Below are 21,188 nucleotides of genomic sequence, written 5' to 3' on the forward strand. Positions count from 1 at the left end.
TAATCTCCGATGAAAAACGTTGCAATTACAGTACCTGCTGCGGGCTTTTTGACAGGAACAATCTGCTTGTCACACGAGGGCGCCGCCATGTTTTTTCCCCCATTCGAAACAGGAAACATCAGCCAGGCCAGAGAAGTCGATCACAGAGCATGGATTTGGACTGCTCGCGCACATAGAAGTAGACAGACAATCGGATTGCCCGGTAAATAACCAAAGGTATTGTATCAACATTGGAGAATTAATTTAACTGTGGATTTATACAAAACAAAACAGATCTTACTTTTAATAACTAATCAGTCCCATATTCCAAATCCGATCGATTTGGAGAAAGTTTTCTTGTTATTTAGTGCTAGGACACCTCCGAGTTTTATTGTCGCTCATCTGAAGTTTAAATATAGTTTTGCGTCATGCGTGATTGGGTTTCTCTGCTGGTGTATCTGTTTGGCGCTCCGGTGAGAGAGGCTGCGCCCGGAGGAGGAGAAGGAGGATGAGGAGAAGGAGGAGGAGGTGAAAGCGTCACAACATCACTTTCTCCCTTCTTGAGCACAAGTGCGTGCTGCACGGATGCGCGGACTTCTGCAGACAGGCAACGTCTAACTGTCATCAGAGTGTGTCTTTAAATATGTGATTTTAATGATGCATCCATGGAATTGGTTGCTTTTACTCGAATAATTAATGATTTCGTGTTTGGCGGAGATGCGGCTTTAGCGACTCTGACTGGTCGAAAAGAGGATTGATTTGATTTATTTTTAGTGATTTTGGGAGAAGCGTTCAGTCACCAAACCTCTTCACGAGAGCGTCGTGTCCGACGGAAGGAATTGCTGCGCGTCGGTCCGTTTCGTGGATGATCCCCAATCAATATTGAACTCTGTGGAGAATATTAATAACACCTGCACAACGGGAAGGGCAGTTAAGTAACACTAAGAATTTGTTTTTGGAAAGAGTGGGGTCTACGGATCAACTTCCGCAAGTCTGGAATATTTGGATCGATGATTTCAAGAGGACGGAGGAGCAAATTCATTTAGGTCGGCAACATGTTCAAGAGGGGTGAGTGTAACTGAACTTTTATTGTGCATGTTTCAATATTTCATGGATATTTCCTGACGCACACGTGCGAGCACGCAGTCGATGCGTCTTGATTTTGCAAGTGAAGCTTTCCCGCCTGCCTGGCTGGTACTGAGTGCAATATTCATACGTGTGTATGCGCGGCAATGTGCTTGTTGTAACACAGCAGATGCCGCACTGCAGTTTATATGACTTGTCCCCGGGTCACAAGGCTGAGGAATTGTTTTTATGGCGATTATTATTGTTGGACTTGATGCTCCACAAGGTTATTCACCCCGGGCCACACACGAAATGATGGGCCAAGACTTCTTTTCACCTCATATGCGACCAAGCCCTGTCCAAAAAAATACTTTAATATCAAGTTTCTGTCGGGATGGAAAATTCACCTTCAACTGTTTATGTTTTGGGAAGGGCTTGGGTGAGTCACTTAATGGGCTTGTCTGCAGAAGATGAATGGCAGCAGCAAGACATTAATACTTATACGTCCTCTCATCTATCTATCGGTTACTTGAATCCATGTTGCTGCTGAACAATAATTAAGGGGGGTGAAATCTAAGTAGATGCAAGGAGTCCCTGATGAGGTTCCCACAGACCCCCTACTTGAAGAACCATTGCACAAGTACGGGCCCACTGTCTGTGCTGTGATGACGACCTTTTTCAAAGCATTCCAACATAAAACTGTATGTGTGATTCAGATGCAGCGACTAGCAGCAACAGGAATTCTTGAGATTTCATTGAAGCCATGCCAAATAGCTTTCACTTAATAACATTTTCAGGGGTTTTTTTCCCTTCTTGTTGTAATTTTAATAAACAGGGGCAAGGCCAGATACAGATTGTCCATGACCTTACCGTGTCGTTTCAAGCTGAAAAACAGCCAACTCAATTCTCATGTTCAAAACATAGGCACGGTTCGGTGGCAAGTTTGTGAAAGAAGAAGCCTAATTTATGTGAGATGAGCCACAACCGGCATGTGATTTAGCACAACAACAAATATGGCTGACGACCAAAACATGTTGACTAGCATGAGGGTACATTGAAGTCAATAGTGGGTATACGATTACAAAAAAAAAAAGTATTTTTAACACAGTAATGCCAAATACTTGACTAGGAGTGGATATTGTGGCCAAATGTATCTTCACACATAGGATTGATTGCCTTGCTAAGCAGGCTGTAATGGATTGTGATAACTCACCATTTACAACACATGCACACAACCTGCTGACGGCACTGTGACACAAAGCTAATCTTTACCGCTCGTCTTAAAACACAATTTTTAGTCGTTTAGTTTAGTCGTTTAGTTAGACTCAGTGCGAGACTGTCTTATTTTAGTATTTTGTAGTGTTATGCTGTTTTTATGTTCTGAATTTATTGTTTTCAGTCCTGTCTTTTTTTTTTTGTTGTCTGACTCCTTTTTACTCCACATACAGCACTTTGTATGAGGCGGCGGTTGTTCAAAAGTGTTCTATAAAGTTGAGCTGAGTACATCCTAATTGAAAGCCTTGCAATTGCAAGGTGCTGTTCGGAGTCGTCTCGGTGTCATGTTGCATCGTGAACAGTAGGATCAAGATGGAATATTGCTCATGCGTCTGCCAGGACATTGAAAATGTTCTTTAGATTAATGTTGTTGAAAAGAGCAGTAGAATATTGCTGAGGGAATTCTGACAAAGCAATGTTGAAAGAAAAAAATATTTGGGGGACTGGAAATTTCCGGCTTCCCAAATCCATCCCATTTCTTTTGAACTTGAGCCCATCACAAGCAACACCCGCACAGAAATGATCTTTTGAATGACACCAGCCACAGAATTGACAACTAGCCCGCCACGTCGGGTGAATTATACAAAGACGAGTCTAAAGAGTCATTATAAATGCTCATTATAGCATTGCCACAAAAAACACATCTACTGGTGGCCTTCTACACTAAGCGGCTTCTCTTTTCTCCGCCGCAGGTCATGCTGGCACTGGAACACTGTATAGATAGATACCACTGCTCACTGCTTTTAGTCTGCTTTGTCAGACCCAATCTGTTTTCGGTGTGCGCGCGCGCGCGCGCGCGCGTTTGTGTGTGTGCCTCAGGGGCAGCGCGAGAAACAGCCTGTTTTCCTTTGCCATCACATCGATTATTGTCGTTCCAAGAGTGGAGATGAAACACACGGCGGTGACGAGTGCTTATAGCTGGAACAGCTTGGAAGGGGAGGACCATTGTTGAAAAAGTGCCTTCTGACAACTTAGTGCAAGAAGTGATGCCATATCGTGTAAAAACAACCGTCAAAAGGTTCTGAATGGTGTGCTCCAACTGACGTTGCTGCACAATGGATATTTATGAGCGTGCTCGTTGGAGTTTAAGGGGCAAGCAGGCCTGCATATCCTGCTTGCGTGTGTCATACTAATGGACATACTGGTAAAAAGCTATTAGGAGGTCTTCAATATGCCACACAACAGTCATTAATTTCCAATTTGACTGGCTGGAGTTGGAATCAGGGGTGGTGGCAAATGCGTCGTATTGTAAGGCTGAAATATTAACCTAATTCAAATCGACATTGCAATGCAGTAGAAAGGATGCAATTTTCAAAATGCAAAGGGTGCAATTTGTGGAAAATAAATGGCCTCGTTTCAGCTGTTCGGGGGGTGGAGGGCTTTATTTCATATATATATATATATATATATATATATATATATATATATTATATATAGGTCCACACACTTATATATATACATATATATATAAATATAAGTCTGTGGACCTATGCAGTGCGCTTGTTGTTTTGTTTCTGGTTTATTTATAGAGCAACGTAACATCCGCTGTGACGTGCTCCGCGTTAATCTTGCGAGAAAAAATGTAATCCGTTAAAATTCGTTTAAATTAATGCCAATAAAAACGCGCTAAACTGACAGCTCTAGTATATATATATATATATATATATATATCTTAGGGGTGTAACTAAAACCGATTTGAATCAGATAATCGCTTTAGAATTAAGAGGCGAGTGCACTGAATCAAACAAAATCGCATCGTTCCACTTTTAAAATATATTGAGATCGATATAAAATCATCTTTTTTTGGAGGGATGTGTCAAATATAAAATTCTGACAACTTCAATCAAATATTTGTAAAATGACAGTAACAGAGTCATTGCATCTCACTGTCTCGAAATGAGTCGTACCACATCCAATCAAATTGTAATGCCGGTGAGTCCATCCGAATCGAATCGTTCTACTTTCAAATTGGACAGTTCTTGAATCATTTTGCACCCCACGTATTGAATCATCTTGTACTGATTAATTTAGTTTTTGTGTTTGTAAAAATATAGGGTATATACATGTTTGGGAAGAGGACCTTGCAAAAAGATAATCGCATATTAAATCGCAATGGCAATATTTCGAGAAATTTTTTTTCCTTCTAAAATCGTTCATCCCTCGTGTCAAGTGCAGTTTCTGGACGCAGGAGGGGGGGAAAAGCTTCCCGCTTAATTCAGTACAAATTAATTTGAGGTTGAGATTTCACTCGTCTGCCAAAAAAAAAAAAGCAAACGTACCGCAGCGTGTCTCGAGTCGGCGGCCAGGCAGAGATGTGTCAGCTTTGGCAGGAACATCGAACAAGTTCTCTGGTGAATTTGAATGACTTTGCACCTAGAATAACACATTGCAGCCGAGGGAGCTTGGCTAATGCATGAGGGCCCAGCACTGGTTGTGACGCATCCGCCATTCACAAACACATACCGTGTACATTGGTAAAAACCAAAAAAGGTCTTGTATGATTCATACACGACGGCAGTGCTCAGAGTGACTTTTCATGGCAGCCGCTTTTAGCTAATAATGATGCTCAATCAAGTGAAAAAGTCAATTTTTGGTTCACATGACATCTGACTGCCCGCTGTTATTTTTTTATTTTTATTTCTATTTTTTTTAAGTGAAGGGGGCGTTTGTGCAGGTGGATCCTTGCTGTGACAAGTAGGGGCTTTGTACGCTACACTGGAGCCTTTGACACTGGTCAGCCTGCTCCGTGCCCCCCTACAAAGAGCAGCACCTGAATCCGACCTCCAGATTCAGAACCAAAACAAGAACAACCTCTAGTTAGCTGACCATGCTCGACATTAATGTGATCTGTCCACAAATCCTACCTTGACACTAAGCAGAAAGAGGAGGAAAAACACTGTTGTTTCTGAAACAGAATTATCTTTCTTTTTTACAATGTTTAAATTCTGTTCCTATTTTTGCTGTATATTTTTGGTGTATTTGCATATCTAGGTTTATGATGAGTCGTAGTGGTGGTAGTCTCCATTTGTCACACATGCTACACTTTTTTTTCTTCATATCAAAAGTTATTTTTAGTACATGGCACAACAACATTTTATGACAAATTAATTGTGTCCATTTTTTACACTCTACTTTATCACACAGTATTTTCAGAAGGAATCCAAAGTACAACATCCGTGGGGGAGAAAAACATTACAGTGGCATATTCTACTTCTCTCACATTCTATCTTGTTGATGTTGCTCCTTCTTCCAAAAGCCAAAGAAAAAGTAAAACACACAAAAAGTTCATTCTTGGACGTTCCCTCATTTGAGGTCTCGTGAGGTTTCTGAACTCCAATTTTTAGTGTAGCTTTTGTGTATTTTCCGAAAATAGTTGAATCCCGATTCCTGTGACTTTAAGGCCTTTTGACGTCACAGGTTCCACTGTACAAATGTACTTTTCAGACTATAACTGTGCACTATATACTGTATACACCTTCTAACAAGGTCATGGACGGGTTTGCAAGCATGAACGTCAGCCTAACTCCATCAGGTCCTTTTTCACTACCACACACATTCCTCTTAAAAGCACCGATCCGTAAAGAAAGCACATGGGACGAGCCGACAGCAGCGGAATGTACAAGACGTCCAGCATATGTACAGTACCACGGAGTCGCTCGTTGCAATTCCGCCGACGTATTCTGTCGGAATAATGGATGCAAGGTTAGTGGGGGCTTTCCTTCATGGCAAATGTCTTGTGAGAACGGGTCGATAAAAAAGCTTGCCCAAGTCCAGCCATTCTGAACGTCATCAGCATTGTGTGGCGAATGCCTCCATCTAGCATAAGTACTGTCGGCATCATCGTTTTGTTCAAGGAATCCACCACATTTCCATTTACAGTGTAACCTTGAAAGATGAACACAATCCATTTTTTGATCGTCGTCATCTGATTTTGGAAATAAGGTTGCACAAGGACTCAAATAGATAACGACATGCACCTGCAGTCATAGGGTGTCCGTTTCAAATTCCAAGAGGCTGGTAGAATATCTACCTATCTAGCTAGCTAGCTAGCCAGCTACCTGTCTAACTAGCTAGCTGTCTAGCTGGCTGTCTAGTTATCTGTCCATCCATCCATATATTAGAGACGTGACGGTTAATCAATTTGTTAACAATCAAATTAATTGATCCTACTTTGGGTTATCGTTGAATAGTTTGGATAGCTTTGTTGTTTTAAAATCGGCCCAATGCTTGAATGTGTCCCCATGAAAACGGACAAAATTAAACATTTAATTTGACTGGAAAATAATGATCAACATTTTTGCCAATTTTCAAACTCGTTACGGACCAAACCGGGAACTGAATAACGGTAATAATGAATTTATATCAGTTTTCAATTATGTCATGTTCTTTAATTAGAACATGTTTTTTTTCCAATATAACTATTGATTAATCGATCAAGATAAGCAACAGATTAATTGATTATCAAAACGACCATTAGTTGCAGCTCTAATACAGTGTTTTTCAAACTTTTTTGAGCCAAGGCACACTTCTTTCATTGAAAAAAAAATCTCGCGGCACACCACTAGCTGAAAATGTGAACCCCCCTCCCCGCTTATTTTAACAATTAACGTGTTATATTGTTCCTATAACCGTTTTTAACATTGAAGAATGACGTTATAACAGCTTGAATTGGAATCAAATGAACACAAAGAAAACAGTATTTTATCATCTTTCATATTTATTGTTTCACCGTCGTCCTGCATTCATGCGTCACAAATTCGCTTGTCTCTTGTCGAAACACAAGGCAATTGCCTAGCTGTTGCTCCTCCCCAGCGGTATGGGAGGATACTACATGATTACTTTCTGGGCGAAAGACTGCACAGGCATATAAATTGGAAATTTTCCCGCGGTACACCTGACAATGTCTTGCGGCACACCAGTGTGCCGCGGCACACGAGTTGAAAAACACTGCTCTAATATGTATATTGTATTTATTTATCAATGTCTATGTCTAGACGCGAGCCTTGGTTTAATGACAGGACTCACGCATCTTAGCAGGAGTGCCGCAAAGCCGAACCTAAGTGGAAAAAAGACAACCTGCACGTTTTTCATCAAATCTGGAAAGACTTTTAGGAGGGGTTTTTTTGTACATGTATAGTAAATAAGCAGTGCAGCCCAACACACTGAAAGGCATATATTAGGAAATATATGAAAATTACAGCTGTCATCACCATTCCGCGATGGGTAAAAATTGTAAATACGGTCATATACAGAAGCTGGCCTTCTGAGCTTTGCTAGCTAAGCTTAGTTGCACAGGGTTAGCATTTTGATTCGTATACAAACAACAGCATACTGTATTTTGATTTGGGTTGAAAGACTCCCCCGCCCCACAGGTAGAAGTTTGGGGCCAGCGCCTCCTCACCCCCCACTTTTAAGAGTTCCTTTCTTCTTCTTTCATGGTGCAGATATGACTCGCAGGCGTCAAGTATTTACGATAACACGGTAAAAGATGGAGGTCGTAAAAACAGCAGGTATGCGCTCATTAACAAAGGACAAACAGCCGCTTCGCCGGAGAAGTGAGACTCGGGCCCCGAACAGGCGAGTGATTAAGTACGATGACATGAATTTGCACGAGAGCAATAAACGCCCATCTGTCATTTAACTATGTTGCAACCTCCCAGCCGCTGTCGAGGCCCAACGAGCCTTCTATTTAAGGAGAATAGATTCCCGGCTTGTCTAATCCTCTCAGTGTCACTCTGTGTCAACTCGCCATTGTGTTTCGGACCAGTGACAGAGGCATCGCAAGAGGAGGATAATGTAGAGAGCCGAGCAAAAATATAAACCCCAAAAGCAATATCCTGAGGATTTCTATAAGCCGCCTGAAAAATGAGAAGCAAATCAGTATGGGGTGGGGTTGAATTTCAGGGCCTTGTTACATAATATATCCATTTAAAAAGATTAAGCTAATCAAAACAACCCCCCCCCCCCCCTGCCCAAAAAAAAAAGACAACTGGGGGGAGGGAATGTTTTCTTTCTATAACAATGAAGCAATGCAAAATTGTCACCAAATTAATGTATTGGCAGTCTGAAGAGCTCACCTGGAGCGCGTGGCGTCAAAAGTAATCTACTGAAGAGGATCTCCAATAATTGCATGTCTGACATTTACTCATGCCAGAGAAAAAAGAAAAAAAACATTGCTCTTGCTTACAGATAATGCACTGCGAGGCATGGCCACGCATCTCAAACATTACATTTGCACGAAAAGAGATTCAAGAGCAAATCGCATTGGCTTAGTGACAAGTGGAACCTTGAAGGTTGAGCAAAATCTTTGCAGTGATGCTGGTCCACCTGCGGGGAGTTTGGTTGTTTCCCACGGAAAATGATGGAAATAGAAATGTTCCTGGTTCAAACCGTCACACTGATAAAACCTTCATGAACCATACAGGCCTTTTTTGAATGAATATTGTAACATTCTCAATAGGGTAGCGGTATAAAAATGCGTTATTAAGAGTCATTTACCTTCTGGGTAGGAGCCATTTCAGCTACGTGGAAATACATTTCGGACATTAACATAGGCAATTATGAATATTTTATGGGGTGGGGTCAATTACTCGCGTTTTATGCTCTTCATCCTTTTCCCCTGCGAATATTTTGGGTGTACAGTACTGTATAGGGGAACAAATAAAGCATTTCTGATGCGTGTGTCCCTTTTTTCACGATTCTTTATCAGAATCTTCCTGCCACCTCTATCCTCCATTGGTGTGGAAATAACATGCAAAGCAGTCATTAGTGGATGATAATGAGATGGAACCGATAAACAACCTATGAGCCCTGTTTCAGTTTTTTTTTTTTTAATTCTTATTCAGAAATTTCTCATGAGATGACTAATTGGAGTTTAAAGGTGATTGTCAATGGCGTAGATGGGAAGGGATGAGGAGTGGGAGCTCAAAGGAGACCATCCAGCGGTTGACAGTAATCCCAGGTGTGCTCAACGTTATTCTGACAGCTCCCACCTGCCACCCCTTCTCCTTTCCTGAGTCTTTGTCCACTGAGACGTTGTCTTTTGTGTGCTGAGCAAAGCAATTCAGCTGCACCAGCACCTGGACATCTGCCCTTTTGCCATTGAAACTTAGCGTGTCCTCAAGGCCGAGCCGTGACGCTCCGGGGAGAAGGCAATGTGAAGCACGGGCATCCACGCTGCTCCCGAATTCCGCTTGTTTATCTGACATTCCATTAATCCTGCACTCCATCCACGTCCGATTCAGAAGAACTCATTCCGACGGTGGCTAATTTGCTCCCGAGAGTGCGTACGGATTTACGGAGAATTCTGAAGTGAAAGTTTTCAACCGGCCAGGAAATTAAAACACATTGGTGGAGACGAGATGAGGGGAAAACATCAACTAGGGTTCATCTCGGAAGTTGATCTCACTTCGCACCATATTATCTCAAGTGTTTGAAATACACTCCGAGGACTGCGGAGGTTCTGTGAGGATCCTTTTTGAATTGAAATGCCCTCCCGTGAATGGCGGGTGAAGTGGTAGACACCATTCAACAGTCAAGAGCAATAGTGTTTGAAAATAAAAACATGTACCATCTTAATATCATTTCAAATACATCTTCATTTATGTGATCTAACCTTCATTTATTCAGGGGAGGCAATGGAGAATATATTCTCATTTGCAACGCCGATGTGGCGGCAGGCAAGAGGCAACAAAGCCAAATATAAACAAATAGGACACATATCTATCGACAACTAACTGTGCAGTATGACACAGTTACGTAACACATCATATCATAGCAGATTGTGTACAGTATTCCTCCATAACATTTTAACAGTAAAATTACGATGAATGAGGTGAGTTTTGTTTTTAGTTGCAGAGTGTTTCGGTCATTAGTCAATTTGTTATTTCATCTAATAATTCGTTATTTATCACACTGGTAGCCCTTCCCACGAATCAGTAGCTTTAAGTAGCACTTAGCTTCTAAAAGGTTGTTAAAGGAATCGCATGACAGATAAAAAAGCATGGCTCGGTGGGTTTTTCAACAAATGACAGAGGATAGGTTCCCAAAAGAAAGGAGCAAACAGGATGTATTGTATTGTATTGTATACAGTAAATATTCCCATCCCCGGAATTCTATGTAAAGGAATATCCTTCACCCAGAATAAAAACCTATGCATTAACATTTTAACTACGATATTACGTGTTACCGGAACTTGCGTAAGCGGAAATTCCACTACCCGTAACCCGGATGGAGGTGTAATGCCGCGGGAGCTTAAATACACGCAACGCCCACCCGATGCGACGGAAAATACATTATGCTGAAACAAGTTTTCACTTCGCGTTTTTCGATCATCAGATTCTAAACGACGACGAGTTTTTATTGCCGTGCGTTTTACTGTAATTGTGAATGATTTTAACTTTATTCACTTACGTCCTGGAGAACGCGGCACGAGCTTAAAAGCAGCACCCACTCGACATGACCGAAGAAACGTGTTCGCTTCGGCGTTTTCATTCATCAGATTCGAAACGAAGACGTGTAAGCGACTTTTTATTGGCGTGCGTTTTACTGTAATTGCGAAAGATTTTAACTTTATTCACTTACGTCGTGTAGATCATCGCATCGAAACGTAGAAGAAATGTAACGACTGGAGCGGAGCGAGTGAAATGCATCCGTTTGAGCGAGGCTGGACACAAAGTTAAAAAGATCCAGCAGACACTTGGAGTCGGAAAGTCGGAAAGACGCAAATCTACGAAACTTTAAAAAACGAGGCATCGATTCAACTCCTGATGACAAGCCACCATCCAGCAAGGAAGCAATGCAAATGGCAACAAAAATCCTTCAGTATGCACAAGAATTACCAGACATCGGTGATCAACGGGACAGTTACTTGCAACTAGCAACAAAACAGTATGACACACAACATTGTCATAAACCAAAGAATGCATCCAACAAAACAATCCAAAATACACATTTTTTTCCCAAGACAGAAAAAAAATAAACATTAAAATACGTACGGATTTTACTGTTGTGATTTTTTGGGATACACCTGTATTGCAGTTTTTGTTATATAAACAGTTTTTGGACAATATATTTTTGTATTTTATTGATTGTATTGTTACACGTGCATTTTGTCAACATACTTGCAGGTTCATAAAGGACATGTACCATGCTCATTTCCCAAATGAGGAATTTCTGTTATCAGGACAAATTGGACAGCGCAAACACGAGTCCGTACTAGAGAATATTTACTGTATTTGAATACCATTTTATTCGTTTTTATGCTGCTCAATGGGCCATATTCTGAACAATCAATGATTTGTCTAATCTGATAAAAAAAAGAAAAACTGTCAGGCCTGTCAGTGGTAGTGCACATTAGAAAGTGTTTACCAACTACCACACATGGCGAGCTTCTTTTCCCACCACAGCTCCATCTGCTGGTTCCCAATGCCAGATGGCAACGACCAAAAGCGGAAAGGTATTTACTTGACCTGCGCTTTTATCAAACGTCAGTCAAAACCTTCTCGCTTTTCACATGTGGTGTGAGTAATCATCACCTATCTGCTATAGGAGGCCTCCTCGCAGTGAAAGTGGGCTTGCCAGCTCACACTTTAATGAGCCAACCTGCTGTCATCATGTCCCCTGAGCTCCTCGCCTCTGTCGCATTTTCACGGGTCACGCTGATGATTAGCAACGATCACTTTCTCAGCAATTACCCAACCCCAACGTATACAATTTGGAACAGTTTCAAAACGTCACTGTGTGAGTTAAGCCTTAAGCATGTGTTCGCCCCCTGGTGGTCGGCTAACTACTGGTTGGAAAAGTGCTTTAGTAGATATGCAGCTGAAGAAGAGCATGCGTTTTAAAGGCACAGCGTGTACAAATTCCTTCATTTTCTATTTCAAAAACCCACTATTAGTTTTAATAATATGCAAAAAAATATATTATATCACACCAACTTTTTTTTAAAATGTAATTGTAGGTGAAGTAATACTCACATAGAGTTGTATATTACATCCCCGGCTGAAGGCTGCCATGTTTCGCCGCCATCTTTCTGCTACGGACAGCCAAAGGAGACAAACTTCTAAAACACGATAACTACAGCATGTACGTGTAACACATGCCATGAATATATTCCGGCACTTGGGGTGATAGTAGAAGTTGTTTGAGATGTCATTGTTTTGGCACTTCTGCTGAAGAAACCAGCGATAAGCTTTCGACATTTGGTCACTCTGAGGCACCGTAGTCAAGTACGTACATTCATTGTTACATTCTATTAATTCACCGCTAGGTGGCACTGAAGTCATCACACTGTACCTTTCAATGTAAATATCACAGACGATAGTCAATTTCATTGTGGTAGCTGAAATTTATAGGGGTGTTCACACGACACACATTTGCTCCGGTGCTGCACCGATGTATTTTGTTGCGATATATCTTACACCGGAGCAAATTTTGCGGAGCGTTCACACGTACAAAGCCGCTGAGTGTGTTAGCCCCGGTGCAGCCCCACTTGCGTTCACACGGCAGTTTCTGCAGCGGTGCAAAACGATAGAAAACAAAGAGCTGTCGTGTCGGTTCTTTTGAAAACATATACAACTCAAGCAACAACTGTATAGGCACGTCCTTCTCCTTCTCCGTCCCCGTGCCTTCTGATCGAGAGGCGTTCAATGACCGCCCCTGAAAACATAAATCAACGATGACTTCAACAACACTCAGAAAAGCAAAATATAATGCGCCAAACAGAAAATCAAGAGAGGAAATCACAAAATAAATTCTATGGGGGGATTTTGAACACACAGCAGAGGAACAAACTACACAAATAACTCTGAGACAGAGCATGAAAGCAATGCATTCTAGCCTTATGTAATCAACTCTTCTCTTGTGTAGCGAGGATACTCCCTCCGCAAATGAACATTTGCTTCAGAGCAAATCTTTAACCCCGTAGCGTTCACACGTACCATTTTACATCGGTGCTGCCCCGCAAACGAGCATTTGCTCCGGAGCAAATTCTTAAACCACCTCCCTGAGCAGGGTTAAATTTGCTCCGGTTTAAGCTGTTTTTAGGGGCTACACCGGTGTAACTTTGCACGTGTGAATGCTCTACTGGGGCGGCAAATGTTGCCGTGTGAACACCCCTTATGATCACAATTAAAATTTTAATGTGCAGTGCAGTCCCAAAACACCCTCTAAGAGAAATAAGCACACACTTATGGGGTTTTTTCCTCCCCTCATCTCTCACATTTTAGAAATGTGTGTGTCGAATCTGACTGAAAAGTGGAGTGGGTGACTATTATGTAAAAATGCAGAACCCGCAGACAGATGGTGATGCAGTAATTACAGAATACAGGCCAAGATCTTTTCCCCAGTCACACAGTTCTTATGTGCAAATCCCACTCAATTGTCTTAGCTGGCTCTGAAAGCCACTTATTTACGGCAGCAGAAGCATGTTTAGACCTTATTACGGCTTGTATAAGGCGGATAAGAATGCGGATAAGTGGAATTAGCAGTTTTTAATTTATCCGCCGTTGTTTTCGGGCCACCTTTGTGAAATTGGAATCGGTTTATGGCATACAGCAGATATACAGGTTACATCTTTCATGCACTCGCTTCCGATGTATTCCAGTGCTACGATGACTAAAGTCATTGAGCAGCACCAACCCCTCCCCTTAACACACGCTGCCCCCGCATGTAGGCTCTACTTAAGTCAATGAGTCGTTGCATTTTAAACACTTCCTGATGCGCAATGTGTCGTTTTACCCGCCAGAGATAACCGTGCTAATTGATCAACAACGTGGTGGCCTCGTTGGTTTAATAAGATGTGCTGTGAGGGAACAATGTCAAAAAAATGTTTTGCTGCATCGCTCGCTTCCTGGCTGTTGCAGCGGGGAGATCCTGTTCTCCAATATCGGAGCAGAGCACATCGTGAGGAGTAGCGAAGCTGGCAGCTGCTTGTTTTACATTCCATCCACCTTCACGCTGCAGGGATTCACGCTTGCATCCCAATGACAGGCTTCCCCTCCCACCTTGTTCATCTTAGAAGCCTTGCATCCACGCTCGCAAAGTACTTTGAAAAGTGCGGCGGGACCTCGAAAAGGTCAAACACGCACATTTGTTTGACTTTGGAATCAGACTTTCACCAGAAAATTTGATAAAGTGCTCCGGGGTCGCAAGGAAGCCATTGTGAAAACTTTATTAACTATCCAGGCAGTGCTTTAAGCAGCATTCCTTGTTCTTCCCATTATGGTCTATGTGCCTCCACGAGTCGAAACACAGCATTCCGATTCATATTGCATTTGTGGAATATGAATTAAGGAGCAAAATCCACCCATTTTTTTATCCATCTCAGGGGCCGGCCATTTTGCTACTTTCTGTCGACTCAAAATGACATCACAGTTTCTCAGGTAACGACCAATCACAGCTCACCTGTTTTCTGAAGCTGAGCCATGATTGGTTGTTACCGAGTGAGTGAAAAATTGCGCTGCATAATCCCCCCCACCCCCCAACACCGCCTCGATTTGGGATCTTTTTAATTATTTTTTTTTCCCAATCTATGTGTGCAGCTTTATCAGCGTTAAGGTAGACATTTTATTCAAGAAATGTAGTGGAGTAAAAGTGATTGATGCCGTCGAGTCTCCTTCATTCAAGTGTCAAAATAGTTCGATTTAAATAGCGAGCAAAAAGGGAAAGCTCAGAGCTGTTTTCATTCGAGACGGATTTCCATTTGCTTTGCTGTGGCAAGGAACCTTGAAGAGAAAGCCGTATCTTGCCTTGCCTGCAGTACACGAATACGAGAGAGGAGGGCGGGTGAAAGCACCCAGTGAATAGGTCAGCGGAAGCGCATTGTAGCCGCTTCCTCTCAAGGCCTCAATCTAGCGCATTTGAATTCCTGCAGGAGGAAGGGTGGGCAGAAGACAAGGACTGCCCAATCACAGCGTGTGCACACCCCTTCATGTCAATAGTTTTGATCGAGAGGGTAAATAGCAGATGTCGCCCAAAGCCGGATCTCCCGTGAACCAATAAACAGTACAAGCTGGCGGATTGACTCGCTATTGATAAAACTAGCTTTCCTTTTTCACAATAAAGCACAATATGGATTTTTTTTGGGGGGGGGGGGTGGACAATAAAATTCTGATGACTGATTAACCGATTCATTAAAAAAATAAAAGATAATGAATAACTATTTTGGGCCACTTAACATTAATTATCGGTAAAATTAGTATTTTGAATGTTTTAGAGTACTTTGCCCTTTGGTATTTATTTCACATTACAATAGAGAGGAAAACTGGCAAAAAATTGGCCTTTTTTTGGGGGCCATTTATTTTAGTGTTTGAATGTCATGATCGTTGTCTTATGTGTTATTGTGTTAATATACATAAAAGGGGGGGGGCGATTGAAAGAGTTAATATCAGCCATTCATGCTACTTCTGTGACTACAATATGTTCTATGGTCTCTTTTCTCCCCCACTTTATACCTTTTTTTGACCCTGCAGAAAAGAGAATGCCTAATTGAGCCCTTTGGGTGACATTAGTGTTAGATTGGTCTTTGAAGGACATGATAGCATTCCCACCATATGGCCAGTTGTGAGAAAGCTGCAGAATTCATTTCGGAATATTATGACGACCACTGTCCTCATTTAAAAAAAAGTTTAGTGCCTTGCCAAGTTGCACAAAAAGGGAGACAGAAGACTTCATCATTGTAACACGCAGTTACAGTACGAGGCCAAAGAGAAGGAGTGCGTCAAAGGACAAAATATGTCAGGGCTCTAATGGATGTAATGGAAGAAAGTTTTTTTGGTTTTGTTTTTTTCCATGTTTTTGCGTTGGTTTCACGGCAACTCTCGTCAACCTTACACAAAGAGGTTGCAGCTGAGAGTCATTTGGCATTGTCTACTCTGGATCAAGATGGTTAGGCGGAGCTCCGCCCACTCGCGTCAGCCAACCAGGTGACAACATAAAAGGCCATAATGAAATGGAAGCATTGCTTTCATATAAAATGTTACGTTTTACAGAGAAAATGCTTTTTTTTTCACACTTTATTGTGAGCAAGTATTGTTTTTATTTTGGACCATTTTCATATCAGTTATTCGAGGTGCAACGATTAATTGACAACTAAGCATTTGCTTTTGTGTTAGAAAGCAATAATTAATATTTTTGCCCATTATCTGAAATGTTCCACAGATTCAAGATTCAAACCATGAACTGAATTATAATTCATTTATAACTGCAATATCCCCACTAATTTGAACGAATGTCCTGGTTTTGAATGAAGGGATTGTTCGCCGGTCTATGGCATTTTGCATTGTGTGTTAGCATTAAGCTTACGGACATTCAGAGTGATGCAGTCGTTTTCAAAACAAAATGTGTAATTGTCTTTCTTTTTGTATTCAGTCTGACTGCAAGTGACAATAAACCGCTTGCAGCTTCCTTTCAAACCACTAATAGTATTAGTAATAACTGATAATCGGTCTCTCTACTCTCCCTTTTACCCCATGCACTGTATTCGCCTTGTTGTTCTTCCACTCTAAATTGACTCGCGATGGAAAGTTTTCCATTGGACAAAGCGAGTACTTTTTTGTACTAGGTCAGATACACCGAAAAAAGTTTTTGTTGAATTTACACAATTTAATTTTGTCAAGTGTTTGAACCAAATGATCTGGATCCATATATATATATATATACTGTATATATACTGTACTGTATGGCGAGGAACCTTGAAGAGAAAGCCGTATCTTGCCTTGCCTTGCCTTGCCACACACACACACACACACACACACCTGTATATATATTTTTTAAGTAGAGGATACATTTCCTAAAAATGTATCCGGATCCATTTTTTTTCAGTGTACCATATGCTACTTGATCACGATTCGTAGATCACATTCATCATTATAACATTTGAGGATACAGAGCAAGAAATAAAGTCATTTGTCTTTTGAACAACATTAAATTAGAAAATATTTTTGTCAAAATGACTGACATTGGATAACGTCCCTGAGGCGCACCTGATGATCTCTCACGTCACACTGGTTGAGAATCACTGTTCCATGCTGTAACAATATTGCTTTCGATCTAGCCACTTGTAATATCTGTTTCTGGTTGGCAAGTTAGAGGAATAAGAATGAGCGTAACTTGCAAAAGAGATGCCAACTCACGCGCACACGCACACACACTTTCCACGCATACATTGAGGCAGGTTCTGACACCATGATGGCAGTATTATCCCGCTGATTGGAATGGTTCTTGCCGCTGTGTGGGAGCACTCAGCGCTGTCTGGGCACAGATACACACACACGCACACGCACACACACACACACACACACACACACACTCTATTGCTATTTTGCATTCGTGAATGCAGCCTCCCTCTTCTCCTCACTGCCTCCCACCTAGCAGTTGCGTGCCGGACTTCTTCGACTACTCATCTTCTCGTCATGACCCTAGCGTCCCACTCAAGTCTGTGTGACCAGAACAAACAAAAGATTTTACTGTACATGTAATAGCCTAGCTGCTTCTCTAGAATCTCCCTCTGAATGCTCTCCTGTCTCCTATTTTCTGTCCGGTGTTATATTTAATGGAGACGTATGCATTTACGGTGGCGCCTTGAGATCCAAGTGACCCGATTTTGTGAGCTTTTCAAAATACAAGACGGCATCCGGTTTTTGCTTTGACTTGGGAGCGTAGACTTGAGATACAAGCGCTCCATTGGCAGTGAACTTCACAATAGGCAGCACGGTGGCAAATAGTGAACAATAATAAGAAGTCTAATCGAAAGTCTAGTGTCAACCAAAACATAAATGAAGGGAATTACACGTTGTGTATTTAAAACACCCACAGCAATGAAAAACAATGAAAAGCACAATTGAAATACTAACAGCATAGTTGCGGTTTTAGAAGAAAGTGACATTTGAACATAAATGTTGAAGCCAACTCATTTCAGCAGATATGACAGATACCCAACAGCATTTAATCTTCAGCTTCTCAGAAAAAAAAATACTAATCTGATTGAGCCACAGTAGTAGTAAGAGCACTATTCTTCTTTATTTATGGCTGTTTGACTTGTGACACACTTTCCCAGTGGCCAAGGCGGGCAAACCAGAAGGATCAGCGCAGTCGATTAGATCGTGGCATGAAATCTTGCACCAGAAGTCTAAATTAGGCCGAGGGGTAAATATAGTTTCCGTTTTTAGCTTCCATGACCACCATCTGGGGGAGTGGTGGACATTGAAAACTGATTAATTTGTAATTGGAATTTCTTTCTGCCAAATATCAGAACTAGCCCCAAAAACATCCATGCCAGGCAGGCCCGAATGAATGGCGTATGTGCTATCCTTAGAAGATGCTTGTTGTTTACACTGCACAAAAGGTTTACGTTCATGCGTGCGTCATAAAGGCTGCGACGCCACAACTCAGCGTGTTGGGTCCCCTCTGAGTTGTTAAACGTTTGCAGGGGGCGTTGGTTTATCTCCGGCCGCGAGAGGAAACAGCTCATCGTGGGAAGCAGATAAACAGACAGTGATCACTTTCTGTTTGTGCGAACGGTGGTGTGTCAGGAAAGGAAACATTTTCAGGTGACTCAAGGGCAGTTAAATGTGTCATTATTACACACAACATTATGGAGCCAGGGCGGCCTGGTAGTCCAGTGGTTAGCACGTCGGCTTCACAGCGCAGAGGTACCGGGTTCGATTGCAGCTCCGGCCTCCCTGTGTGGAGTTTGCATGTTCTCCCCGGGCCTGCGTGGGTTTTCTCCGGGTACTCCGGTTTCCTCCCACATTCCAAAAACATGCATGGCAGGCTGATTGGACGCGCTAAATTGTCCCTAGGTGTGAGTGTGGGCATGGATGGTTGTTCGTCTCTGTGTGCCCTGCGATTGGCTGGCAACTGATTCAGGGTGTCCCCCGCCTACTGCCCGGAGACGGCTGGGATAGGCTCCAGCACCCCCCGCGACCCTAGTGAGGATCAAGCGGTTCGGAAAATGGATGGATGGATTATGGAGCCAGAACACTCAGCCGATGAGTTTTGGAAAGTCAATGTTGGCTTTTTAGAAAAAGAAACAGATTCCGCTGAGAATGTCAAACAGACATTCAAAAATACTTCGACTTAGATTTAATTTTCATGCCAATGTGTTTTTCTCAATTTTAGTCTTGAGATTTGTCCCTCATTTTTCATTGACAGTTATTTATTTATTTTATTCATTGACTCCTTTAAATGTAATTTTTCTCCCCTTCCTTTTTCACTTTAAACTTGATGGCATTTGGGGGGGGGGGGGGGGGGCAGGGGCAAGGGTTGGATTGTTTCCAGTTCCAGTCCTTATTTCGATGTTACGACAAAGCCAAATTGTAAAATATTTTCAACACCAAAATCATCATGAATTACATGAAAGTAAATGGATTCATTTCACACCCTCTTATCGACAATGTGAACTCCGTTTTGGCAAAAATATGAGTTTAAAAAAAGAACATTTTCCCTTCAGAATCTAGAGAAATTAATCTACTGAATATCATTGAATAATATTTTGTTGATGGTCTTAGTTATACTGTTTAGTGCTCACTACCATCTTTGATACTGATTTGTTACTTTGCTTTACTGTTGTATATGTTAGTTGCTCCACGTACAGCACTTTGTGTGCAGCGATGGCTGTTTGAAAGTGCTCTATAAATATTTGAGTTGAGTTGAGAGATGGTATTTTCAAGGGGTGAGTTAATGATAACAATTGTGAAGGCAATGAAAAAAAATGCATACCGGTTTAAATATATATATATATACAGTATATATATGTATACATGCATAAGACTGTGCATGCAGCAAGTTTGGTTGAAGGCAGCATATTTATTTATTTGTTTTAATCCGAAACATTTTGATGAGCTTTTTTTTTTCTTTTCAAGGTGTGGCGAGACCCCAAAACATTCATTCTTGAATTCATTCCAAAACGGTCTCTTTATAAAGATAATGCTCAAGCTGGTCTGCAACGGACACTCTATTAGGTACACTTACTGTGCGCAAGCCACTGACTTCCTTTCAGAGCTTGATTTCAAATATCATTTTGAGTGGGCTATCAAGGAAACAAGATGTTGTGCTTGTAGCTTCTAGTGGTGTGCATTTGCAACACGTCGCACAAAAAGCTGTTTTCTAAAATTGAGCCACCTGAGTGGCACAATTACCTGATGTTGTGGCCCGTGGCCACATCATCGAAAGCCGTCAGCGTGATATGCCAACAGAAATAGATCACCCAGCTCCACACTATTAGAAACAAAACATCATAGATGTGAGGGTGATGCACGCATGAGTCACACGGAACGGAGCAAAAGATAAGAAAGATGGGATGTCAAAGTGGTGTAATAACAACACAAAGCTTTCACCTCAGCAGCATCCACTCTTTCAAGCCTCCCTGGCAGACACTCAATCGCAAATAATGAATAATTAATGTAAATGGGTGCGCTGGCAAGAGTGGAGAAATCGCAAGGACTCATGCTAATTGCCAACTTTTTGTAATTTATTTTTTTTAAACCACTCACACCCTGTTGCCTGTGGTAAGAAATGAAAATTAGTGCAACATAATGAGACGCATTTTAGGTCACATTTTGTGATGAAGTAGAACAACCAAGTTAAGACAATCAAGGGTTTTCTTAAGCCAAGTCAAGTCAAATTTATTTATAAAGCCCATAATCGCAAACAATCTCAAAGGGCTTCACATGCCCGCAGTTGACAAGGATTCACAACATCCAATGACCTTAACCCCCACGAGGGCAAGAACAATTTTTTTTTTTAAAAATGGGGAAAAATTCGAAAACTTAAGGGGTTGCAGATGGGAAAGTCCCCCTTACAGGATGACCAGCCTACAATGGATGCCAAGTGGGCAACATTTGACACAATATTGTACGATCCAATGT

The 21,188-nt window shown here is 41.7% G+C and overlaps 2 protein-coding genes across 2 annotated transcripts in view; one reads left to right on the plus strand and one right to left on the minus strand.

Moving 5' to 3' along the window:
* Positions 1–127, minus strand: part of dph1 (diphthamide biosynthesis 1) — a 67,721-nt gene extending 67,594 nt beyond the window's left edge. The window contains exon 1 of the mRNA XM_086125896.1: positions 35–127. Within this exon, the coding sequence (XP_085982022.1) occupies positions 35–119 (85 nt within the window). The 5' untranslated portion in view covers positions 120–127. The remainder of the gene's footprint in view (positions 1–34) is intronic.
* A 446-nt stretch (positions 128–573) lies between these two features.
* Positions 574–21,188, plus strand: part of rtn4rl1b (reticulon 4 receptor-like 1b) — a 148,103-nt gene continuing 127,488 nt past the window's right edge. Inside the window, exon 1 of the mRNA XM_086126380.1 lies at positions 574–1,047. Within this exon, the coding sequence (XP_085982506.1) occupies positions 1,035–1,047 (13 nt within the window). The 5' untranslated portion in view covers positions 574–1,034. The remainder of the gene's footprint in view (positions 1,048–21,188) is intronic.

Source organism: Hippocampus guttulatus, chromosome 12 (genome assembly GCF_054856545.1).
Source record: "Hippocampus guttulatus isolate MCC_2025c chromosome 12, RoL_Hgut_1.0, whole genome shotgun sequence".
In the NCBI taxonomy this organism is placed as follows: Eukaryota; Metazoa; Chordata; class Actinopteri; order Syngnathiformes; family Syngnathidae; genus Hippocampus; species Hippocampus guttulatus.